Source organism: Gymnogyps californianus, chromosome 1, assembly GCF_018139145.2.
Source record: "Gymnogyps californianus isolate 813 chromosome 1, ASM1813914v2, whole genome shotgun sequence".
Taxonomy (NCBI): domain Eukaryota; kingdom Metazoa; phylum Chordata; class Aves; order Accipitriformes; family Cathartidae; genus Gymnogyps; species Gymnogyps californianus.
In genome coordinates, this window is record NC_059471.1 from 26,153,208 (window position 1) to 26,178,198 (window position 24,991).

At 36.2% G+C, this 24,991-nt stretch overlaps 1 protein-coding gene across 4 annotated transcripts in view; it reads left to right on the plus strand.

The window, feature by feature from the left end:
* Positions 1 to 24,991, plus strand: part of NBEA (neurobeachin) — a 519,980-nt gene that overhangs the window by 431,684 nt on the left and 63,305 nt on the right. For all 4 annotated transcript variants that reach the window (XM_050890741.1, XM_050890750.1, XM_050890767.1 and 1 more), the window contains 2 exons: positions 5,926 to 6,066; positions 14,875 to 14,994. In XM_050890741.1, the coding sequence (XP_050746698.1) occupies positions 5,926 to 6,066; positions 14,875 to 14,994 (261 nt within the window). The remainder of the gene's footprint in view (positions 1 to 5,925; positions 6,067 to 14,874; positions 14,995 to 24,991) is intronic.

Below are 24,991 nucleotides of genomic sequence, written 5' to 3' on the forward strand. Positions count from 1 at the left end.
GCTTATCTTTTCACTGTTAAACCATCAGGTGATCTGCTTATTTTCTTCTTTATTGAGATTTCCTTTGGAAGAATACCTATGGTATTGAACATTCGTACAGGAAACATGTATGCAGCCCTTACTGTACACTGCATTTTTGGGGGTTTCAACACGCTTAAAATGTGATATGGTTTGTTTGTGCGAAATTATATGACTTTTACTCCTAAATTATAGTGAATGCATGGGTTTGACATGCTGCATTGTCCCTGCTCATTAAAGTGTAAATGGGAATTTCTCCTCATTTACTTCTAGTCATACATCCTGTTACATAAAATGATTTCTTCACCAGGCAAAGTAATACTAATATTGACATGTGTATGAAACATCACACGCCCATTCACTGAGTGGAAAAAATTATATTTTGTTAATATAGAAGGTGTTTGACTGACGGGTGGTGATAAGCATAACCACTTTTCCTTATTACTGTGCCATTTCAAGAAAAGGAAGTGATAAAGCCCCAAGGCTTCTGAATGTAATAATGCAAATGAACGCATCGAAGTGTGAATATTTGAAGGCAAACCACACTTAATACTTCCAAAAATGTGTATGCTGTGGAATGGAGTTTATGGGCTTATCAAGAGCCACTCTCACTGGAAAAATGAAATCAGTTTCTGTAACTTAAACTTCTCTCTTTACCACACGCAACTCTACCATCAGAAGAAAAATGAGTTTGATTCTTATTTGGTTTAAGCCACACAATTAAATATTTTCTTTTCTTAAATAAAAAGTTCATTTACTGAGTGAAACTCTGGTACTTTGAATCTGCCGGAACTCTTATATTTGATAATGTTGATACTGATATGCTGAAGAAAAGCTGTTTACAAATTTGGATAAAATCAGAATTTATTTTAAATTTTAAAGTACCATCCTAAGATGTCCTACTTAAAGGTTGTTGTTTGGTGGGTGTTTTTAATAAAAAAGCAAGCAGTCAGGAAAAGCTCAGTCTGTATTCATCCAGAGCCAAATAAAGCCATGCTCAAGATTTCTTTCGTACCCAGCTACAATTTTGCGCAGTACTTTAGAAAAAAAAAAAAAGAGATAAACAGATAAGGTAGCTGCTGCATGAATTAGAGTCAAGATAAGCAGAATATTTCAGTGGCTGGATAAATAGGATGCTACATTCAGTTCTGCTCTCATGAGAGAATGTAGTTCTATGAAGATAGCTGGCAAAACAGTAAATATTACATGAGCTAACATAACATGTCCAGTGGATATAAACACTGGATGTATTGACAATACACTGGTTCAAAGGCCAGATGTCTAAAGAGATTAGCCAGATAAAAAAGAATGACATGAATAGCAGTGTGTTTTCAATGTTAAAGTAAATACTTACTTTATTTTTAAATGGAAAAAGAAGCATAAAATAAACTCAAATGGCAGCTTTTAGTACATCAGAAGTGAAGTGGCTCAATAGGCATACTGTGAGTTTTGCTTGGTTGGAGTAAAGAATATCTTATAAAACCATTTTATGAAAAGTTAATACTATTTGATATGAGTTCTTACAGAGGGCTTTTTTAAATAAAAAGACAAATGGTGTGTTTGGAAAAACCATTTTATAAAACATTATAGAAAGAACTTTTTATTTAATGTTCAGAACAATTTGACAAATTCAGTTTCTGTACTAGTCTTACGGTTAAGTTACTGGACTGAGACATAGTACATGGATTGAGCTTTGCCTTTGTATTTTTTGCACGAGTCATTTTAACTAGTTTATACAGCAGTAGAATCTCGTTGAAATGGAAATAAAATTATTTTCTTCCATTATGTGAAGATACAGGGACTGATCCCTAAATAAAATTTACCTCCATTTTATAGCCATGCTATCAGATTAAAACCATAGTTGTTGTCTTTCTGTACTGAGAATGGCACAGTAATGCTATGGAAAAGTGACCAAAACTCTGTATACCTTACACATTTCACAAGAAATGTGAGAGACTACCATTACTGTAGAACTTACCATCTAGCAGGACACATGCCTCATCAGAGTAAAACTGGGTTAGTTGCTAGTTTGTACAACTGAGATTTAAAGTCTTTACAGAAAATACATGTCTTTACTGAAGGATGAACTGTTACCATTTCTTTGGGTAACAGCATTTTGCCACATGGACATTAAAAAACCCCTAAGGAAGTCAGGGGCAGACCTTTCTGAATTTACTCCATGCTATTTTATTTACAGAAGTTTTAGCTTTCAGAAAATGCCTGGTCATTTGGTACACACAAGCTGATCTATTTGTGGTTAATCAACAAGTTTTTAAGTTACACAACAAAAAAAATGAGAGATTTGAGCACTTTCCGTTAGCATTTTCAATGTGTATGGTTTCCTACATCAGGGCAGATTTAAGTCCTTTCTGTTAATGTGCAGAGACGTGATTCACATAGGGGTCTCCATTACTGCACAGAAAAGGAGAAAAGGGTGATCAGGTGTGCCTTGTATTTCTTCACCACAGGCCAGAGATAACTGATGTAACGCTGAACCAGAAGGTGCAGAGTTGTATGTGAGCATGGGCAGCTCCCAGGTCTCCTCCCTGTGCAGTGCCACCTTGAGACAGCTGCACTACTTCTGAGATTCCAGTTGTCATCTCTGCATAAATGGTGCTGTGTTTGCACGCCAGCCCCTCTAGAGCTAGCTCAGGGATTTCTAGCACACCTTTGTATTGTAAGCTATAGTCACACCTAAGCAGTTTACCCGGGAACACTAGAAATCTTTGTGGAATGACAGAAATGAACCTATATCTCCTGAATCCCAGGCTACCATCCAGATCACTAGTTCATCCAATCCAGGATCTGTCCCGAGAAGTCGAGGTGAGACTTTCTAGCTGAAGACAAGCTCTGCCTCACCCCCTCCTTTCTTTCTTTCTTTCTTTCCTTCTCTCTGGGGCAAGGAAGGGTAATTCCCAGAAAAGATTCTCCCCAAAGATTTTCACCTGAAAATTTCCATACCATGCAAGAAGAGAGATGACTCTCATGATATTTCACTTAAAGAGTCCATTTTATTCAGCAGATATTTTGTGCATTTCAGCATTTTTCTTCAAATGAATCCTAAAGTAATTGAAAGAAAAATGGATTCTGACTCTGGAAAGAATACTGATGAGGATGAAGGTAGTCTTCAGAATACAGCTTTTTAGGTTTATCATTTAATAAATTGAACATGTGTCTTCTGAAAGTAGATTATTTTAGCTACTTGTGCAGGCATTTTTACATGAAAATGGGGATGCACGATCTTACAACCTTATATCTTTTATCTTTTAAATTGAAATAACACTTCTCCCTGAAGAACCTAGAAAACATGATGGTGTGTATGCGTTAGTGTTTTATGTGACTTTGGAAAATTATTTTCATGTTCTTGAGACAAAGTACCTTTTTCATTAAATACAACAGTATATATATAATTTTTTTTTTTAAAAGAGTTATTTAAAGCTATGGGTTAAACCATCATTAAAATTTTGCTAGTCTGTAAAATAAAATACCTTGTAATTATTTTTGAGCATCAGTTATGCTTCACAGTTCTTGTTACTGTAATCAATTTACAGTGAAGAATGAAAACATAGCTTATTCGATGAAAGACATCTGATCAACTTCAAATATATTTTGAAAGGCCTGGAGTTTTGATTTTCAGTCTTGCGTTAATCACTGTATCCCATCTCTACTGTGCCTTCAAACATATATGTACAAAAATATTGTGACAGATGATGCCTCTGTCTTCCATAGCCTCAGAATTCACTGCAGCATAGGGTAAGATGCACCTTCACAGTGGAGGGAAGAGATACTCTCAGGGTGTTTTTCCATTACAAAATACAATCTCACCGATTTGTCTACCATTTTATGTTTCCTTCTCAGAGAGGGTGAACATTTCCTGTTAACAGACAAAATAAAAAATAAAAAAGAATTACTGCTTTAGCTTTTGAAATGTGCAGTTGGGGACTGGAATTTGTTCTGCCAGAGAAGTGAATGCACAGTACCTTAATGGGGGTGGTATCAGCAGGTCCCATGCAGTCCCCAAAGAAACGCAGACCCCTGGTATAATTTAGCAAAGTGCACATATACCTGCACAGTTCGTCAGTCTAATAGGAAAAGAATGTCTTTTAATAAGTTACTCTTTCAAGGAAGTGGTTGAACAACCATTTCTGTATATTGGCAACTTATAGGCTATAATAATGCCAGCGTGTTTTCTGAAAGCGGCAGCATGTGTAACAAAACTGAGTATAACAAAAATGCAAATATTTATTTTTATTTTTTCCAGTAGTTGGGAAACAAGGCTGGAAAGCATTAGGGAATGGCTCATACTTCTTTTTCAAGAATGTTTTGTGAGGTCTTGCAGTGCAATCTGCACCAGATAACGCTGATCCTTACGGATTACTCATACATTTTACACATATTAGAAAGCTATTAACATCTCCATAACACAGCAAAATATTAAGCTTCCAGAGCGTTTAATGTGAAAAATACTGAAATCATAATGTTTTAAAATGTAAATGTTGATCAAACGCTGCTATTTAAAAACAAACTCCAATATTTAAAATCGGAAAACATCATGTTCTATGTCAGCCTTTTTAACAGCCATCTCAAAAAACATAGCAGCGCTGAAGGAATAAAATACTTGTAGCTTTAAAATTGTTCAGTTACATACATAGTGTAATGAAACACACTGATTTGACCTTGTACTGGTATTTCCATTCCAAATTACTTTGGATTTTAACTCAGTAGAAAAATTGTGTGGTGGAATGAAATGCAAGAATACCTGTTAGCATTTTGAAAAGGGTCAAAGTCCTTGAGTATATGTTTGTTTTCAAGTCGTAATTCCCTTAATAATATAAATTCTAACTCTTAATTTTTGATTAATACAAGCCAAGTAATCATTTAAAGTTATAGTAAGTATACAATTATTTGGTGTGGAAGTATTAAACTCTGTGTGTTTGGTTAATTTTACTACAAAAGCTAAAATCTGAAGATTCTTTGCAGATAGGTAGTAAATACACTACTACTATCTCATCTGGAAAAACAGATTTGAGATCATTTATATATTTATTTCAACATTTTAGTTACTTCCTGTTGTATTTTCTTTATCCCAGTGACTTTTGTATCACACAATAACAAATACATTTTGCAAATAAATTCTGAGATAAGGTGGGTTAAAAAAATCATAGAAAAGCAGGTATCCCCTAAGTAGACACATTAAAATCAATAGTTCCTGCTACTGTCTTACATTTCTTTTGGTTTTTACCTAATTTGTACAGATTGTCTGCTAAGTATACTCAGAATGGACTTTGAATTTATGAATAATTTCCAAATTCTATTGTTTTTAAGTACAAAGCTTGTTTGTTTTGCTCAGTAAAATGTGGCTTTGTTCAGTCGGAAAGTACATCCAGTCCTGCAGGATGATGCATGGTTTTTAAGTATTTCTGCTTAGGATCACCAGACACCATCAGCAGTTCCGCGTGAAATCTTTTCATCATGAACTGTGCATTACAAAGTATCCTGTGTGAGCAGAAGTCAGTTTTCATTAGCTGTGTGATTATGGTGAATGACAGCAACAGAAATATTAGTTTGGCCTCAATGCATTTTAAATGCAGTTTTAGAAGTCTATTTCCAGAACAATGTTACTGAATTAATTGGGAAACAACTCATACTTCAAGAAGGTCTTGAAAGTTTGCAGATGTGGATCACTTATATTTGTCAATTAAAATAAGGAGAGTCATAAGACTTTTAGTACACAAAGCCTTTGAAAAGCAATTCTATGATTACAGCAATCTGAAGGGATTACTACAGCATGGAATGAGTTTGGTTGCAGTCTCCTATGTAGTGAATCTTAATGCAGAATTAACCTATGACATATCAGACATGCTACCCTTCAGCTGATAATATATTTGACCTCTTATCCCTTTGCAGCCTATTGGTGCTTTGAACCCAAAGAGAGCAGTCTTCTATGCAGAACGGTATGAGACGTGGGAAGATGATCAGACTCCACCTTATCATTACAACACCCACTACTCTACATCTACTTCTACACTGGCTTGGCTTGTTCGTATTGTAAGTATTCCTGGATCCTGGTTTTCATTAGTATCTTTATCTACAGCATCTTTTCTGTCACTTACCACTATTTTGATTTTTTTAATGAAAGTACCTTTCTGTCAAAATCTCATTGTTCTTCCATACCTTAAAATCTCAGCAGTTCTCTAGGTATACTGTGTATACTCATTTGTAGTGATCAGGGGGTCCTTCCTACCGAAACAATCTGAAATATATTTAGACACAAAATTGTGGTAGTGTAAGGACAGATACGATGAAGATGGACCACTCGATGGATAAGGAATTGGCTGGATGGTCGCACTCAAAGAGTTGCAGTCAATGGCTCGATGTCTGAGTGGAGACCAGTGATGAGTGGTGTTCCTCAGGAGTCGGTATTGGGACCGGCGCTGTTTAACATCTTTGTCGGCGACATGGGCAGTGGGACTGAGTGCACCCTCAGCGAGTTTGCTGACAACACCAAGCTGTGTGGTGCGGTCGACACGCTGGAGGGAAGGGATGCCATCCAGAGGGACCTTGACAGGCTTGAGAGGTGGGCCCGTGCGAACCTCATGAAGTTCAACAAGGCCAAGTGCAAGGTCCTGCACATGGGCCGGGGCAATCCCAAGCACAGATACAGGCTGGGCGATGAGTGGATTGAGAAGAGCCCTGCGGAGAAGGACTTGGGGGTGTTGGTTGACAAGAAGCTCAATATGACCCAGCAATGTGCATTTGCAGCCCAGAAAGCCAACCATATCCTGGGCTGCATCAAAAGAAGCATGGCCAGCAGGTCAAGGGAGGTGATTCTCCCCCTCTACTCCGCTCTCGTGAGACCCCACCTGGAGTACTGCGTTCAGCTCTGGGGCCCCCAACATAAGAAAGACATGGACCTTCTCAAGTGGGTCCAGAGGAGGGCCACGAAGATGATCGGGGGCTGGAGTACCTCCCCTATGAGGACAGGCTGAGAGAGTTGAGGTTGTTTAGCCTGGAGAAGAGAAGGGTCCGGGGAGACCTTATTGCAGCCTTCCAGTACTTAAAGGGGGCCTACAGGAAAGATGGGGAGGGCCTTTTTATAAGGGAGTGTAGCGATAGGACGAAGGGTAACGGCTTTAAACTGAAAGAGGGTAGATTCAGATTAGGTATTAGGAAGAGGTTCTTCACTGTGGGGGCGGTGAGGCACTGGAACAGGTTGCCCAGAGAAGTTGTGGATGCCCCCTCCCTGGAAGCGTTCAAGGCCAGGTTGGATGGGGCTTTGAGCAACCTGATCTAGTGGAAGGTATCCCTGCCCATGGTGGGGGAGTTGGAACTAGATAATCTTTAAGGTCGCTTCCAACCCAAACCATTCTATGATTCTATAAGAAAATCCATCTAAAACTAAATCCATCTGAAAAAAAGTCTCTAGACAATACAGAAAGCTAATACTACTCATATATTCATTTATTATTTTCAGCTAGGGACAGATATAGACAACATTAAAGAAAAACCTTTCATAAAAAGCACATTAAACTGTGTCACATTGAGAGGGAAATTATAGAACCAGTTTTATATTAAAGCAGTATGGAGTAATATTATGCAAATGAACTATGCTTCTCAATGAATTAATAACTTAAAGTTTTCAGAAATGTAAAAATTCTAACTTCAAACTGCTATTTCAATTCTGGAAACCTGATGCTTAAATCCTATCCTCAAAATCACATCTAGGGAAGGGCACCAAATTTTGAAGATAGAATGAATCTGAATTCAGTTTATATGTTAACACAATGAATTACAGAAAAAGGAGTGTTGATGAGACACTTAAGGTTTCACAGAGAAACCTGAATTAATGAAAAATTGAGTTATTGTGTAATTACTGAACTTAAACTACACCTTGCCAACAAAGATCTGTCGCATAAGGTGTATTCTGAGCATGTTTTGCACACAACCAAGCAAAGCAGAGCCGCACAAATCTTGACATCTGAGTTTTCACTCATCTCAGCTTCCCTTAGACATGTCCTGTTTTTCTCTTCAGAAGGGAAGAATTCATGTGTCTATGAGTTCAGGTTATACTCCTTAACCCGTGGGAAGCTAAACGTTGATTACACTCCTATATGGGGTGATCACTGTACTGCTTTTAAATGTTGCTAAATTATTCATGTGCTGTGAATACATTTTATGGCTCACATGTGCTTCTTTGGTGCCTTAAAGTATATTAAAAACAGTGGTTTTATTTGCATGTTTATATTAATTTTGGCTGCTATTCAACAAAAGATCCCCTCTTGCTAGTCGGCAAATTCTTCGGTCTGAAAGTCTGCTTACAGGCTGAATGTACAACACACCAAGGAATATTCATTTCCTGTATTAGGCTAATGCTGTGTCATTTTTACTGCTGTTGTTTATGTAATACTGTAGGTGTTCTTGCTCTCTTTTTCTTCTTCCCTAAAAGATGAGAGAACAAGGTCTCTGCCTTGATGGCCTTGCAATATAGACCTGACAAATTACGTTTGTTAGAGCAAACAATATATGTGAGAATGGAAAGCAGAAAAGAAAAGGGAAAGCAGTGCTTTCCAGGGACGAGATTGCTGATGGCAAGAAGATGAAAACGACAAAGGGAGAATTTAAATACAGGGGCACACCTAGATAGGTATTTTAAAGATTATTTAAATAGGAGTGACCAGCAAAGAAAAGCAATCTCTAGTGGGAGGAGACAACAGAAGTGAGAGGGAGACAGGCGTGGGGAAAGTTTAAAAGTCAGAAAAGGGAAAAAGGAAATAACGTGATGAGATTGGATAAGGCTGCATATGGAAACCCAAAATAAAGATTTGAAAATAAGTGTGTATAGAGACACGAAAAGATTATAGCTCTGGGGATTATAAAGTCATAGTGAACCTTAGAGAGAGATTTTTGGCTACAAAATAAAGGATGAAAAATCCTAAGGGAGAAGATTATGCCAGTGAAGTTGATAGATAAGGCTAAGTCAGATTTCTGGAAGTTAAAGTAGAATTTCTTGCTTGTGAATTTTTTCAGCTAGTGTTTTGGTATGAGTTTGTGAAGAAGACTGTGTAAGAACATTTTATAAAAGGTAAATTACAGTCTAGTCCAGGAAGAAGAAGGTGACAATAAGAGATGCAGAGATTCAGACAGAAAAATGCTTTTAGTACTTTAAGAGATTGGAGAAGATTCATGGGAAGAGATGTGTGACAGTAGAGCTTTCGGCAGAAAGTGACAACAAACTGAGAGTGGAAGAGAGGAGTGGAAAGTAAAATCATGGGAGAAGACTGCGTAGACCAAAGAATAAAAGAAAAGGGAAAGAAAAAAGAGAGAAATGGAGAGAAAACAAACAAGCAAACAAACAAACAAAAGGTTATGACAAAAAGTATACTGGGAATGAGAGAGTCTAGATAGAAGCAGAACAAAACAGTATAGAGTAATGGGGATCCAGGGGGAGAAACTACATGCCTAGACCTTTGTATTGGACGAAACAGTAGTTGCAGTAGGAAAGGAAGTTTCAGCTACTCTGAAGTATGTATATATAGAGTTGTGTAATTGCCACAAAACCTTAAAAATTTTTTTGAATCTTGCTTTTTGGCTTTGACAGATGCAATCTGGTTCCTGTCAGTTCTCTTCAAAACATTGCTTGCAATATCATATTTCTGAGTCAATTCTGAGATAATCTGCTCCCTACTGCTTTATATTTCCCTCTGTTGCTTTCCTTTATCTGACGTATCAGGCTACTTTTATAAAAGGCACTTTATACCTTAGCCTCAGTTCTGTCCTGTTTAATCGATTTTGATATCATCAGTCTCTGCCTCTGTTTTGTCATTAATAAATTTTTCACTGGTAGTACGGTTTTCTCTTGTGTTGTTTTGTGTACTAAGAGTGTCCAGTAAATATCCATCTTTAAAAGTGACCTATTTCATTATGTTTTCAAAAATACGACAGTGGCTTAGCATATAATATGTTCAAGCTACTGGTAATTACGGCAAATACATTCATTTTATTATTAATTTTTGTTCTTCTTCTGCCTTTCATTGTACTTAATAGAATAGGGTGTAATCCTTAACTGAAGCTATGAGCTACTAGTGCATCTGCAAAGCTTCTGTTTGTATTTTCTGTGAGCTGGTTGCACAAGTCTAGGTGTGCTCCATTCTCTTCTGTAAGAACGGTAGGAGAAAAATTAAGGCAGTTTCAGGATAAGCAATGGTTCAGCCTCACCAGGCCATATATCAGATTGGTTATGGTCACTTTTGAGGGTTATACAGCTGATCCTGAAACTCTCCCAAAGCAAGATAATGCATGCACCCTCTTTCTGTACAGCCCCCCCACATACACACATACATGTGTGCATGCACACGCTCATATGTGAACTTAAATTATAATTCTTAATTTACCTGAACCTGTTTATTTAAACTAATCCATTGTACATTTCTGACCACTACATCATGCTAGAATTCTGAAAGGTCAAGAAACAATCCTCTAACTAGCTTCATAAGAAATGAACTGAGCCACAGCCTAGAAATATTTAATGCTATAATTACAAATGAATCCCGTATGAACTCCAGAAACATTAGGTTTATATCCAAAATCAACTGTTTCTTGAAAGTGATCAGCTTGCTTTCTAAGTTGAGGGGTAGATTAAAGATTAGATAACTACTTTACAGAGATAGATAATGAATGTGAAAGTCTACCGTATTGTTCAGTCAGGTTAATAATGATGATAAAAACTAACAGAAAACACCATGATTTATATAATATTGCCTTCCCCTCCATTGAGGTGTTACTGAAATCAAACCATGGTTAAACATTTTTGCACAACACACGTCTTTAGATCTAAACCCAAGAAATTCTACTTATTCCGTAGGAGCCAACATCACCCACAAGTTTGCTCCAGCAAACAGAATAAAAGGTATTCTGGAAAGGGATGCACTGTTCTGTTGACAAAGTTCCGTTTTTGTATAAATGAAATTAAATATTCGTAGTTTATGGCTAGGTGACCTTACCACCTGGTTCAAGAGTCATTTTTTTCACATGCTTTCCATCTGGACCAGTGAATATTTAAGTTGCAGAAGGCAGAATAGTTTAAACCAAGAATGCTGCATCAGAATGCCATATACTCCAGTGACTTGAATGTCAACCTGAAAAGTAGACAGAAGAATGAATTCTGTCTTGAATCATTTAAAATGGGAATATCAGCATTGTTTCCGATTTTTAGGTGAAATAGGCTAGAGTTATGGTGCAATTGGATGCTCTCGGTCGTTGCTGTTGAAGAAGTTGTGTTTGTGTGAATCAGTTACATCTTCATTGAAAGAGAGACCAGTATTAGAGACCATGATTCTCTAAGGTGGTAGTCTAAGAAGTTTGTAGAGAAGAATTGGTTTCCAGTTTCTGTTACAATGACTAAGTACTTGTACAAGGTAAAAGAAATTCTGGATTTATTGTGAGCCTGGTCTGATTAAGCTGAAGCCAGTTTTTAGTGAGATTCAGAGGTGGGGAGGACTTGAAATCCTCTTGTAAACAGAAGTGAATCTGAGTCTCCTTTTCGGTAGGTCTGAGCAGGACAGTCACAGATATATCAGACAAAAGGTGTACGTCACTGACAAAAGCCCAAATACTCTTTTTCTCCTCTTACAAATGGCTGAAAAGACATTTTTGTTTGACATAAGATGTCTTAGAATGACACATCCCTTCCTCCTCCTTCCCCTACTCCCACCATAAATGATTCAAATGGGACTAGGCACTGCTAAAAGGGGGTGGAGTGAGAGAAGTGCTGTTGAATGGAAAAATTCCTTGTTCGTACAGCTCAAGCTTGTATTCATCGTAATCAAGTACTCCACGAATTTCTCTTCTTGTTGGCAGTGAACAAGGCGTCAATTTTATTCAGAATATTAGGAACGAGTGAGATGGGGTTATAATGAAAACATTGTGCAGCTTTATAGCTTTCACAGCAACAAAACCTTTACGTGAAATGACAGTAATCGGTATCATAGAGTACCAGTATTTAAATGAGTATATTGAATACAGATATGAATTGTATTTATATAATATAAGCACTTGACTTTCCAGAGAATAAAAATTACCTTAAAATTATGTGAGAGGTCTGAGATAAAGCAAGTGAAAGCTCTGAATTTCTGCTAAGGTTTAAAAATCCAAAAAGATAGGCACAACAGGTCATAGCAGGATAGCATAATAGGGCACCCTGTAGCGCTCAGCTATTAAAAGTTTAATCCTCGATTATGAATTTTATTGCTTTTGTATATTTGTCTCAGATGCTTAAAATAACGTTGTCATGGAATTTTGGATTAATATTTTACATAATTTATTGTAATTGCATCATTTTTCTGGTTTCTGCTTTTTTTAAATCCATCAACTGCTGCTGATTTCAGAACCTCAGCAGTGACCCACAGTCTGCTCCACAATGATATTCACAACAAATTACATGTATCTTACAAAGAAAAAAAGTAATAGATAGGGGTTGGTAGAAGACAGAATTGTTTATGCTCAGATCAACAACATATGAAGTTTTTCAGTATGGGTAAGCTAGAAAAATAGCATAATTTGCAAAGATTGCCATTGCAAATATATACAGAGTTTGGGGGGAGGAATTCAGTTAAAACCAAAATAAATCCAATGTTAAAATAATTTATGTAAATTTAATGTTAAAATTATAACATTAATAGAATTTTAGGATAAATTAATGTAATCCAGTTCCTATGTATATTGTTTTCCGTTTGCTATCTCTGAGTCTGAATCATACATTTTTTCATTTATATTTTACATGAAGTTCACTATATGGAACACTGTAAAATTTGGACACATAAAAACTTCATTTCTTTTCTTTCAGTATTTCAGTTCATTGTGATACTTTTATGCTGCTCACCAAGTTGAGCTACTGTTAAATTTTAATATTCTGTTCAAATTATAAACCTCTTCCTCACTTGCCATGCACTCTTTCAATATTCACGAGTGCAAACAAAGTCATTGTGCAATGGGAGTTAGGATCCTCCAACAAGAAATGATATTGTGATGATGTATTTAATTTAATTATTTTTAATTAATTAGTTAACACATATTAGGATTCTCTGATGGGAATAAATGCACTGATGAAAGTATATTTCTTAGGTTGTTACCTATTCTTTTGAATGTATTTTTTTAAAATAAATCCCCAATGTTTTAAAAGAAAAAAAAAATATGGAAAAAAACCCCACCATTCAATTAGCAGTAGAATGTCTTGCATCATTATAATGAAAATTATTCCATATTTGCACTGACAAGCACTGAAAGTTAAGATACTGTCCCTGGCTAAAAAAAAAGAACAAAAACATCTTTGTTCAAATATAAACAATTCCCTTGAGCTACTTCAAAGGTACTGGCACCCTATGATGACAATAAGAGATATCCCATTCATTCTCATTTAGAGAGAGAAATTTAGAGTTTTTTCTCTTCTTTGAAAGAAAGTAGCCTGTGTTGACTGTTGTATATGATAGAAAAGATTAGTTGGGAAGACAACCGGAGTAAAGATTAGAGAAACAACAGTCTCTGCAAGCCTGAACTCCCTCTTTTATTTTCCTCCTCTTTTTGAATTCTTTCACTACTTTTGCATCCATGCTTTCCTTAGGTATATTTTAATTGCTCTTAAATGCTACGGAAAATGAATTACTTCAGTCCTCTTTAATCTTGCATAATTTAAACACAATGTGTATAATGTGACAGTATTCCCTCAAAATGTCTTTATTAATGGAGGAGTTCCCTGCTTTGTTCAAAAGTTTCAGAAAAGGAAACAGAGGATATATAGAGTAAAATTCAAATAGTATATGGGTAATACTGTAATAAGAATTGTGATCTGGTGATTATGAATTGCTTTGATTAACAAAATTTCCAAATGGTCAGGACATGCAAGGAAATAAATTTGGGTGTGAATTTAACGAGAGGGACACTTCTTCAAACATTCCCCATCAGACTTTGGCAAAGAGGAAGCAGTAGTTTCCATCCATGTGGATATATTGCCAAATATTAGTTGAATCAGAGAGCTAACGGAATGGTGCTGGAAAACCAGGGAGTTGGCAATGATCTCGGTATTCAGGTTCTGCTGTCAAATTAAGGATTTGGTCCCCTGTTAACCCGTTCCCTGCAGTGGAATGTGATGACATAAAAATGGGTTCTCCAGGCTAAGACTTGAGCTCTTCCCACCCACAAGTTAATAGCTGTTTCCATTTAGTAAGTATTGGGAGTGTGGTTTCAGATAGAATTAGCAAAAGTAAAAACTCTAAATATTTCATCTCTGTACCTCTGCCCCAAAGTAACGATAAAGCTAGATATCCTGTAACCATAGTCTGCCTCATAATGACCATAGAGCCATTTTGCCCACTGAAGCAAAGTGGAACCTACTGAGGTCTTTTAAAGTAAATGAAATCAAAAGGAAAATCCAGGCGGGGGATATTTTAAGATTTTATTTTGGCATACCATCTTACAAAGGGTAAACAAAGCATGGTAATATAAATAACACAGAGGGTGTTTACGATGGTTGCAGTGAAGTAGACAGCCATTGTGAACTGGAACTAAGCTACATAGGTCTGTCACTGATGGGTAATTAGTCTTTTGGAAGAATGAATATATAAAATAACCTTTCCTGCCAGAACTCAAGATTTGTGTGTGCAAAATGTGTTAGTGCCAATAAATGTACTAAGATACTCAGTATAGATACCCATGCATAGATATAACTATGAGGTGCCATATTTTTCTTTAATTCTGCCTTTATGAAGTATTTTGATCTGCAAAAGTCATTTGGATTTTGTTAGAAACCTGCTGCATGATTCCTTCAGCTGTTTTCTTAATCCATCTTCATTTCATTGACTACAGGAGCCCTTTACAACGTTCTTTCTAAATGCAAATGATGGCAAGTTTGACCACCCAGATCGAACCTTCTCTTCAGTAGCGAGATCTTGGAGGAACAGCCAAAGAGATACCTCAGATGTGAAGGTAACATATACATTAAATAAATTGATAAATATGCATTTTTATTTATGGTATTTTGTTTTATGTAGGGACAAAGAGGGTTTTATATTTCATATCTTTATATTCAGTACACTAGGTATAGTTTAAATAAAAGGTAGATGCTACTAAAGATTATTGTTCTAACAGAAACAATTGCAGATTCTTTGAAGTTGAGTGGACAAAAGGTGTTTTGTTTTTAGAGAAAACCAACCTAACTGATCTAATTTAGATCAGATAATCAGGAGATGGAGAAAAGCCCAATAAATTGTTCTTTCCTGCTGTTAACTCAATATTTGGCCCACTCCATAAAACACAGCAGGAATTGGATTTGACCTTAAAGTGTCATATTGTTATAGCTTGCCTAGCTCTGGGTTTGCATTGCCTGGGGCAATTAATAAAGCATTAATGACAAGACCCATTTAAAATGTTGGCTTTTCTGTACAGCTTTAGCTTTTACTTGAATGTGCCTGGGGATATTATGCAACAATACGCATTAGATTAAAACAACTTCTACACGATATACAGAAACAGCCGGAGAGCAGGGTGATTTTACTGTTGTTATTCCTTACCTATTGTTAAATACAAAGGGTTATTATTCATATACATGGGACCTTATCAGAAAGAAACCAAAATCTAATAATATTTTGAATAATATGGTCCTTTTTTTATTCTCATTTTCTAGTAATGAAGTAGGCAAATAAAGGCTGCAGTATACCATTAATTGCTCTTTTTCTTAAACTTTATTTTAAAGTGAATGTATCTCTCTTCTATTTTGATACTGCCACTCATACTAGGAAATGCTAAAGTCGAGGTCACATTACCATTATATTTTTTACTTAACTTGAGAAAAGAAGATGTAAATTTGTTGATTTATTTTTATTCCAGAGCTCCTGTTTGCATAAATATTCCAGCAGCATCAGAAGTGTATGTGGACAAACCATGTTGTTATTATTCAGTTACTGGTTAGAATAACGAATTGTCAATTGTATGGCCATCTTAACATATGGGAGAAAATGCTTTTTAAAGAAAAGAAATTAACCTAAACCTCTTACAACCCATTTCATGTTTATTTATGCTCCTCTGGAAGTCAATAGTATTTTAAGTACTATCACTGTTACCTTTGTAAGAAAAACAAAGGAAATTTCAGAACTTGGAAGGAATTTGAGTTAATATCTACTATATTTGAAATGCAGCCATTTCTTCAAATTCAAAGTGCTGACATTTTGATTTTTCCCTTTCAATGAAATCTGGTTTTCCTGGAATTCCACCAGAATATCTGGGAAAATGGCTTCCTAGGAGTAGGGCTGAAACCAAAGATAAGAGCCTTAAACTGAGGAATAAGGGAAGATAGTTGGAAGTGACTGTAATCTTCTTGTCTGGCTTTAGTACACAGGAGGAGGGCAGTTAAATACATGAAGGCATTGCAAAAGATAAAGGAATATCTGTGGACAGACAGAGGGATGGTATTCAACTAGGGTATATAGTTAGTGAAAGGTTTGTTCCTAAACTAGCAACCGTTATCAGTAAAACAAAGAACTGAAAAGTTTGTATGAAAATACCGGGAGTCTTGTGAACCAAGTGGGGTAATTTAAACTGCTGCTGCCAGCTATTGCAAGGACGCGGGAATTATGGAGGGATAACAGTTGCATTACAAAATGTATTTGTATTAAAAAAACCCAAGTTATTAAAATAGAACAAGTATTAAAAAGGTGCTCAAAACCAGATACTGACCTTCAGAAAAGGAAGGCAAAGGGTGAAGATGTGTGGTAGCTATGTACTTTAATGTCATTGAATTTAAAAAAGGGAGTTGGGGATAACTTGGATAAAATAGTAACAATTGAGGGTCAGAGTTGCACTGGGGGAAAGATTGTAAAATAATGTATTCTAGAATACATTTGGGAGTCTGCCGTAGAGCACCAGAGTCAGATTTAGGTATATATACGTTTCTGTTATGCCATTAGAAAGAGAAATACTACTTGGAGCTAAGTCATTACAGAAAATCTAATATGGGAGGCACATATGAGGTATGTTAGCCAATAAATGTTTTCTCCAGATAATCCCTGACCTGTCTGTTCAGGGATACTTTAGGGATTAAAGATGCTGTTTAAAATATGGTTTTGTTAATTAATGAAGATACAGGGAAGGTGGGTTTAGAAATTAACCTTGAATTGATTTATTATGAGTTGATTCAGCTTAAGACAAAAATAGATAAACAAAAGCAGATTTGAAAATAAGCTGAATCTTTAAGGGATGCTAAAGCAAATGAAAAAAGTTCATAAGCTATCTAAATAAAAAAGAAAAAGTAAAAAAAAAGGTAGAAATGAGAGGAGATTTTTTAATGTATTTAATACCAGCATTCAATGTATTGCACCATCAAATTAATTTATTATATATTAATACAAAGCCACTACTGGCATAAGCCTACTGAAGTACACTTCAGTAGCCTAAGCAATATATGTCAATGCATTGCTGTTTTGTGCTCAGTTTAACAAGGAAACTTGAAGATCAGCAGGATGGCAGAAAGCTTACAGTGAGACTGAAGCTATATCCTTAGTGTTGTAACAACTAGAATATCTCATGGCATCTAAATTCCCCCTGAAATGGTCTGATTAGTCATTGGGTTCAGAGCTCTTATGTTCTTGGAGAACACAAGTTTTGGTTTTTCCCTCGTTCAATTTTTAGTATGTATTCATGCCGGATAAAGCAAATTCTTAGTGCATTCTTTGCTGGGAACTAGCTAGTGGGAGTATATACCCAAACTGGAGGGAGCCATAAGAGAAGCAGCAAATGTATTTAAGGAGTTGGATACAGGAGGAAAAATGTGTCTATGTGTGGGGTAATTAATGTCTAAAAGTGAAGACATGGTAACATAAATGCTATGAAATATGCAAACATATGAAAGGGAGAAGAATTGTTTGTCAGGGAACAAAGAGCTGAACCTCGGAGGAAAAGGATCAGAGTTGAAAAATGCTTACTTAACCAACAGAGTATGAAAAGTTAAAGTGAAATTGAGTATTCTCTGAATTTGAATATCCTCACAAGGGGAAGTAATAAAACCCTTATTTCTTGAGCTTCTTAGAAACATAGACTGGCAAAGCACTGGAAAAGCATCAGGGACAATCATGAATTGGCAAGAGGATGTGCTAGTTGACCCTTTAGGCCCTTCCATTTGTAGAGTCTGTGTTTCTTAGCGATAAATCAAGAATCAGTATAGCAGCTAATTGTTGCTGTTGTTTGTTGCTTAAGATCTTAATGAACTGCATTTCTCAATGCCATGACATCAGGGCCAACTTTTCCCTGAGGCCTTGGAGTTCATTCTGCAAAAGGATGGGAAACTGAACTATTATTAATACTACAAATACCCCATTTTTTCAGATTAGTTGTGCTACTGCTTGGAATGCCTTACAGGCTTTTTAAGCATTTTAATCAAGTTTTCAGGGACTGGAAAAGCAGTGAGGTTTGGGGAACCACCAAGAAACCCCTCAAAATCTCTACCCATTTTGCCCACTCTCCTAAGAGCAGCAACCACTGTCTTGCACAACAAAAGACCTTGAGCTCTGAGAGTATGAAACATCCAAAAACTCGTGTTCAGCTGTCTGACAACTTCTAGTATTTATCTAGCAGTCCTACGAGAAAGTAGATAGTGTGCAAAAGAGAAGATGTATAGAGGTTGGTGTGAGTACAAAATCTTAAAGCATGTTCTCTGTCAAAGCATTCTGCATATTTGTGTAGCTTCTTCTGGCTGCACACATAGTTATAAATGGGGTCTTTGGCAGTGTAGATTCCCACGTGATATACACACTGTAAATTGTTTTCCCACTCTAAAGATTTTTTGAGTCTTTATAGTAAATATTAGGTGCATGGAATACAGGCTATCCATCAAAGTAGCAAACTTTGAAAACTGTTAAGAATAGCAAGTGTTCATTATTCATGTATTCCTCATCATATATTTGAAATTCATCTGAGCTGCTTTAAATACATTTAATCTCTGATCTCACTAATCTCATTAATTACTGTGGCACAGGTTATGAAATAATTTAAAAACAGCATGTGTAATGAATTAATCTGACATTCTTCAATGCTGTGTACTGTAAGATGGCCACAATTTTTGCTTTCAAGTACCGTATTAAATAATGATATGAATTGCCTTAATTCTTCATTAGCAAGGTCTAATTAAAAAAAACCTTTTCAAATTAATTTTTTTAGGAAAGTAAAATCTGTACGATGATTTTTTGTCATCAGTTATTGTTTAAGAAAGAGGACTATGAGGTGCTTTATTCTTAAGTGCTTAAGTCACTTCTGAAGTAGGTCAGTTTTAACTAGTAAATTGAGATTTTTAAGTAATGCAGACACTTCCCACAACAGTCTTCTTTTGGAGCCTCAGTGTAGTTTTAAAAGAAACATCCAAACCACTTTTAAGAAATTCTGCATTAAAATTTAAAAAACAAATACTTGACATTTGCAAAAGAATGTGTATCTCTTTAGGAAGCTGCAATTCCGTGGGTCAGTCTCCTTTTTTCACACGCATGTGTCCTCTCTGGCTTTCTCTCTCTCTGTTTCTCCCTTTCTCCCTTTCCCCTCCCTCCTTCCCCCTCTCCCTTTGCGTATGTGTAGTCTCCTCTGGAACTAAATTGTTTCACACCGAGCTAATGAAAATAGGGCTGTGGCAGTAGTTTGATCAGTCTGAAAAACAAGCCGTAATTGCTACATCTTGAATTGTGCCAAAAGGTACACCACCTTTGAAAAATGTAGCGTATGCTAGATTATTGCTCAATGGATGATTAAAGATCTACTTAGACAATTTTGTTCCTTACGTTTGGGCTGTTTTGGTTCATTTTCAAAGAAACCCGTTCACCTACAGTGGATGAAACAGAATTAATACGGTATGCGCTATGTTAGAGTGGTAACACACAAGGGAGAACCTGGATAACAGAGTTTATTTTATTGTGTCTCCCTTTATCAACATCGACCTTCTCTCGAGATAATCAGTACAAGCTGGAGGAAGAATGGACGTTCGGGGAATGACCTTTGAGGAAGCAAGTCACCCGGAAATGACCATAACTTGGCCAGTCAGCTTTCACATTTTTTCCTTTCCATCTCCCCCCCGCCCCAGTTTTTGGTAACATTGACTTCCCCAGAACCTCCTGTTCAGGCACTAATCTTTCCTAATGCCTCTCAAACTTGTTATATTACTTTTTGAATAGTGTGTTTAGAAGTTAGAAAGGTAGCTCTGACAAAATGTCTTTAAGGTGCTTTAGTGTGAATTAACACGGTTAATGGAGGTACTCATGACTGACTCATTGACCCAGTACTAGGCTTCTGTGGAATTAATGGATGCCAGGGGATCAACCTTTTGGGAGGAAAAGAAAGAAAGAAAAAGAAATGGCAGCTTTAAAACCTTGAAGTGAATTATATTAGAAAAGTGAAAACGTCTGGGTTGGATTTGATTTCATTGGGAGGCCATAAAACGGTATACCCTTAGCAAAACATATTAAACAGAAACGTCAGATTTGATGCAAGTGGTGTACAATTATGATAGTGTTAATAGTGGTCCTCTATCACCCCAAGACATATTTTTAAAGCTTAATTTCTCAGCAGCTTGGATTTGTCACAGGATTGTAAATTAGAAAATGCATTTGGGGATGTTTTCTTATATGAAGACACAAGGCATATAATACTGTTAACTATACCTTGGGGTTTTAGTATAGCTATTAAAATAAACTAGAGATCACATTTACAGACAAGAAAAGTCTGTTAAAATATTCATTTTACCTTTTTTTTACACCCCTCAGTAGCTTTACTGCATCATTCTTCATCTGAGAAGAGCCAAGCTTCTCGGGCAGTTTGAAAGGTAGCTGACTATTAAATGAGAGAAAGCTAACCTGTCTTATTAGAGGTGTGAATGAAAGGGGAGCAGAGGAGGTTACCAACTTGTGAAATGTCAAGGACAACTAGACAGAAATTACTGCAAATAGATTTAGATCACTAGAATCCCTATTTTTATTAACTCTTTGAACTCTAGATATTTCTTGTGGTAAGAAATTACCCATGACAGGTTACGTAGTCAGAAAGATTTATTTAGAACCTTTGATATGTTTTGGCAAGAGCAAAGGAACCAATAAAAGGTACCGAATTGTATCAGTTAATGCAAAATTATATATCAGCTGAATGGCATACAATAACAATATGCATCTAAAATGCTTAATTGGTCTGTGAATATTTTAAAAATACCAGACTTTTTAAAAATATTGGTCTTCTGTATCTTTTTTCTTTGCATTCCCTCATTTTATGCCTGCAAACTGATGTAACTTCTGGGGAAGCTTTTTTGTGTTGTTATTTTTGATGTTTTCCTTAATGTCTTGATTTATACTGGCTGACTAAATGTTTGTAGTGTAGGAAGAAAATATTTTGAAATTTGTCTTTCCTGAACATTTGTAGCTTGAAACATAAACATCTCAAAATCATGGCAGCTTCAAACAAGCATTCCTTTGCATAGACCTGGCTTTGCATTGACCTTTTACCGCTGGTGCCGCTGAAGGTGCAATTGGAGTTTTAAGGATCCACTTATCAACTATTCTGTCTGTCAAGTGGAAGGCAGATTGGGAGACAGAAGGTCCTCTGTGTCCCATCCCCTGGTGTAAATACCATCCCTGAGATACATTTTTCCCCTGCTAATTTCTGAGTCTCTTTGTCCCTGTCTTCAGGGTGAATTTAACAATGACCCTTCTAAAGTATGAAGCTGGTGATTTGTAAGAAGCTATGTTGTATGGCAGATTACACTGTGCGTAAAAATGAAAGAAAAATAGGAGATCCTGTCAGAAAAGTAGGCAATCTTAATCTCTGATCTAAAGACCGCAGAGGTTGATAAAAACATTTATTTTGACTTCTGTGTGATGAACATTAAACAAAATGTAATAAGGCCAAAGTATATATAGGAGTAAAGTTATGCGCTGTTTAGGAATAATTCTACTAGCTAATTTGGGGAGATGAAAAGAATATTTTACACATCTATAACTAAAACTTAAGCAATGTGGCAATACAGAAGGTAAAGTCATTGGCCTTCCTTTGGATTTTTAGGAGCTGAAAGGCTGTAAAGCTGGTAGGAGAATGCTTTCCAAACATGTAATAAACTATGCAAAGAGAAAACAGTAATTTGTTCTCTGTATCTGGGATGGATTGATAGCTAGGACAAGGGAAAATGGACTTAGATTGTGTAACGCAAGATTCAGGCCAGGCGTTACGTAAAACTTCCTCAGATGAAGAATACTGAAGTCAGTTGATGGAAGGATTGTGGAGCTGCTGTCACTCAAATTCTAGGACAACAGGGTAGACAGATATCTGGCAGGAAAGATGATATAGCTGAACCTCTTCTGGAACAGAGGAATGGGCAAGGTCACCTCTCCAAATGTGACCCTGAAACAGTTAGATATTTGAGGTATCTGTTCCCTGTCCTTAACAGGAAAAGCACCAAAAGAGCTGTCTCTCTCTAGCCATAATCTTTATTGGAATATGAACTGGCACAAACCCACTTATTAAACAAAGAAAACCCAAACTCTGGCTGAGAGTAGATGAGAAAAATATAAATAGGTTTTGAAAATAACTCTAGCCCTTGCTAGTGTTATCCTTTCCTTCATTCCTGTGTTCATTCTTGCAACTTTCAGTGGCTTCTTGGTTAAAACAATTCTCTCTGGGCCCCAGTTGTCATCTTGCCGTCTCCGCTGAGGTTCACTCCTGTCTGCTCCTTCCTTTTCCCAGCAACCTCCCAGGCTCCATCCTTGCTGCCTGCTCTGTCCTTGCTAATCCTTCCTCTTTCTGCTTCTCCGAGCTTGTACTTCTCCTAGCAAAGCATGCTCAGGGGCCCTGGGGAAGGGAGTATTTGCCTTTCCGTCCTCACCCGGCGCCTGCCGTTGGCATGAGGTAGAAGAGACAGCATCTTCATTTTTTCACAGCAGAATAAACAGTGAACACATAAAAACAAAGCTTTCTATCACACTTCTCTAGATTATTTGTATTTTCTATGCTTCTAAGTAGCTAAATACACATTTTGAAGATTTTTCCAAATGTTAGCAAGTTCATACTTACAGGGTGCCACAAGTTTTCATAATGGGTCTGTGTTTTAGTATATATTCATTCATTCTCTAGAAATGAGAAGGGGACGGATTTATATCTGAGCCATTTTTAAGTGTTGTGGTTTCTTAGTCTAGTCAATAGTGGAGACAGCAAAATTGCAAGAGGAATATCAAATGCTACCAAAGAAAACTGAATGGTTAATGCAAAGTATGGGAAATATGTAAGTATCTGGGAAAGGTCACATGCGACATTGTTCATATCTCACAAAAAGGTTCAATTCATGCTAAATAGTACTCAAATAAGCAAACAAAATTGTAGGCTGCACTAAAAATAACATCGAGGAGAATGGTGAGACTATAACACAGTGGGTTTATTAAATTTTTTTGAAATACTATGTTTAGTTTCGTTACTTTGACTAAAAAAAAAAAAATACCAGGAGATGTGTAACTGAAATGATTAGGGTTCTAGAGAGAGTGTTATTTGAAGAGGATTTAAAAGTCTGGCACTGGTTAGTTTCCAGAGCACAGGAATAAGACAGGTCAAACTAAACATATACAACACAATAAATCTTATGGAGAAAGTTAATTGCATGCTTTCTGTTTATTCTATTTCTATTTATGTTTTCTGCTATACCAGACAAGTGAACATTAAATTACACTGAAAGCAAATAGCAACAAAGATAAAATTACTAAATGGAAATACCGTTAAAAATATTCAGTGACTTAAATCTCTTTGTTTCAAGATACCCCTGAAGTCAGACAGTTAGTAGAATTCAGTTAAACACTAGATGTGTCTCTGGGTAGCACGAATCTTTCAGATACATTAGATGTAAAATTTCACAATTAGATCCTAGGACATTTAAACTGAAAAAGGAAAATTAAGAGTTAACATATCTTTGATGGAATCAAAAACTTGTTTGCTATTTGACATTACAGGTTAGTACACCACCATGTTGCATAAAAAATGGTAATAATTAAAAACAGTGGTATGTGTTTCAAGGCTTTTATACAAAATAGAAATAAACTTTGCTTAATTTTTTCCTTTAATAAATTCTGTTTCATTTGAAAATTGACTTTTAATTTAATTCTGACTTAATAATATTTTGTCATTCTGAGGTCCTTATGAATTTTCCCTTTCTTTAAGGCAATGCTCTTAGTTTGTCAGTGATTTGTATGGTAGCACATGTTGGGTTGTGGCCAGCTCTTAGTCCCAAGTTAGTAGTAGTTTGTTGAGCTCTAGAAAGATTAATGTCTAGTTTTCTCCAACTGCGAGGATCGTTCATTCTTCTTTGGGCTCCATTAAAGAAAACCAAAAGGCTTCCTCGGGAGCCTGAGTTAGTGAATCCTGTTTCGGGGAAAGGGGGGAGGTTTGCTTTTAGAAATACCCTGAGAAAATTAGACATATATAATCAAACTTAAGACTGTCAGTAAAATAATCTTTTTTCTTTTGACCTTATAGGATATTCAGGATTGCTTTTAGTTTAGCTTTGCTCTAGCTGCTGTTTTATTACTTACTGCATGTAATATTTTTAAATTTTTTTGGCTTTTTGAAATTACAGCTCGTTTCATAATGAGCTAGTCAAGCTCAGGCATATCTCCCTTGGTTAGTGTTTTGCACTGGTTAGATATTGATTGGCATTGCATTTTAGTCTAATCTGAATTCAGACTTTGTAGTATATTAAAAATGATGTAAAGAAGCAAGTAAATTGCCTCCGTAAACATACTTAAAATTGTAACATAAATATTATCCTTTTTTTTTTTTTAATGAATAAATTTGAAAGGACTGACTATGCTTTAACTGCTCTATTCTCTATGGAGTTGCAGATCAGTTTTAATTAGATAAGTTTGTGTCTGCAGTGATTTTTTTTTTACGCTTCACATGTCTGCAGCCTTTGAAAGGACCACAAAGAGAC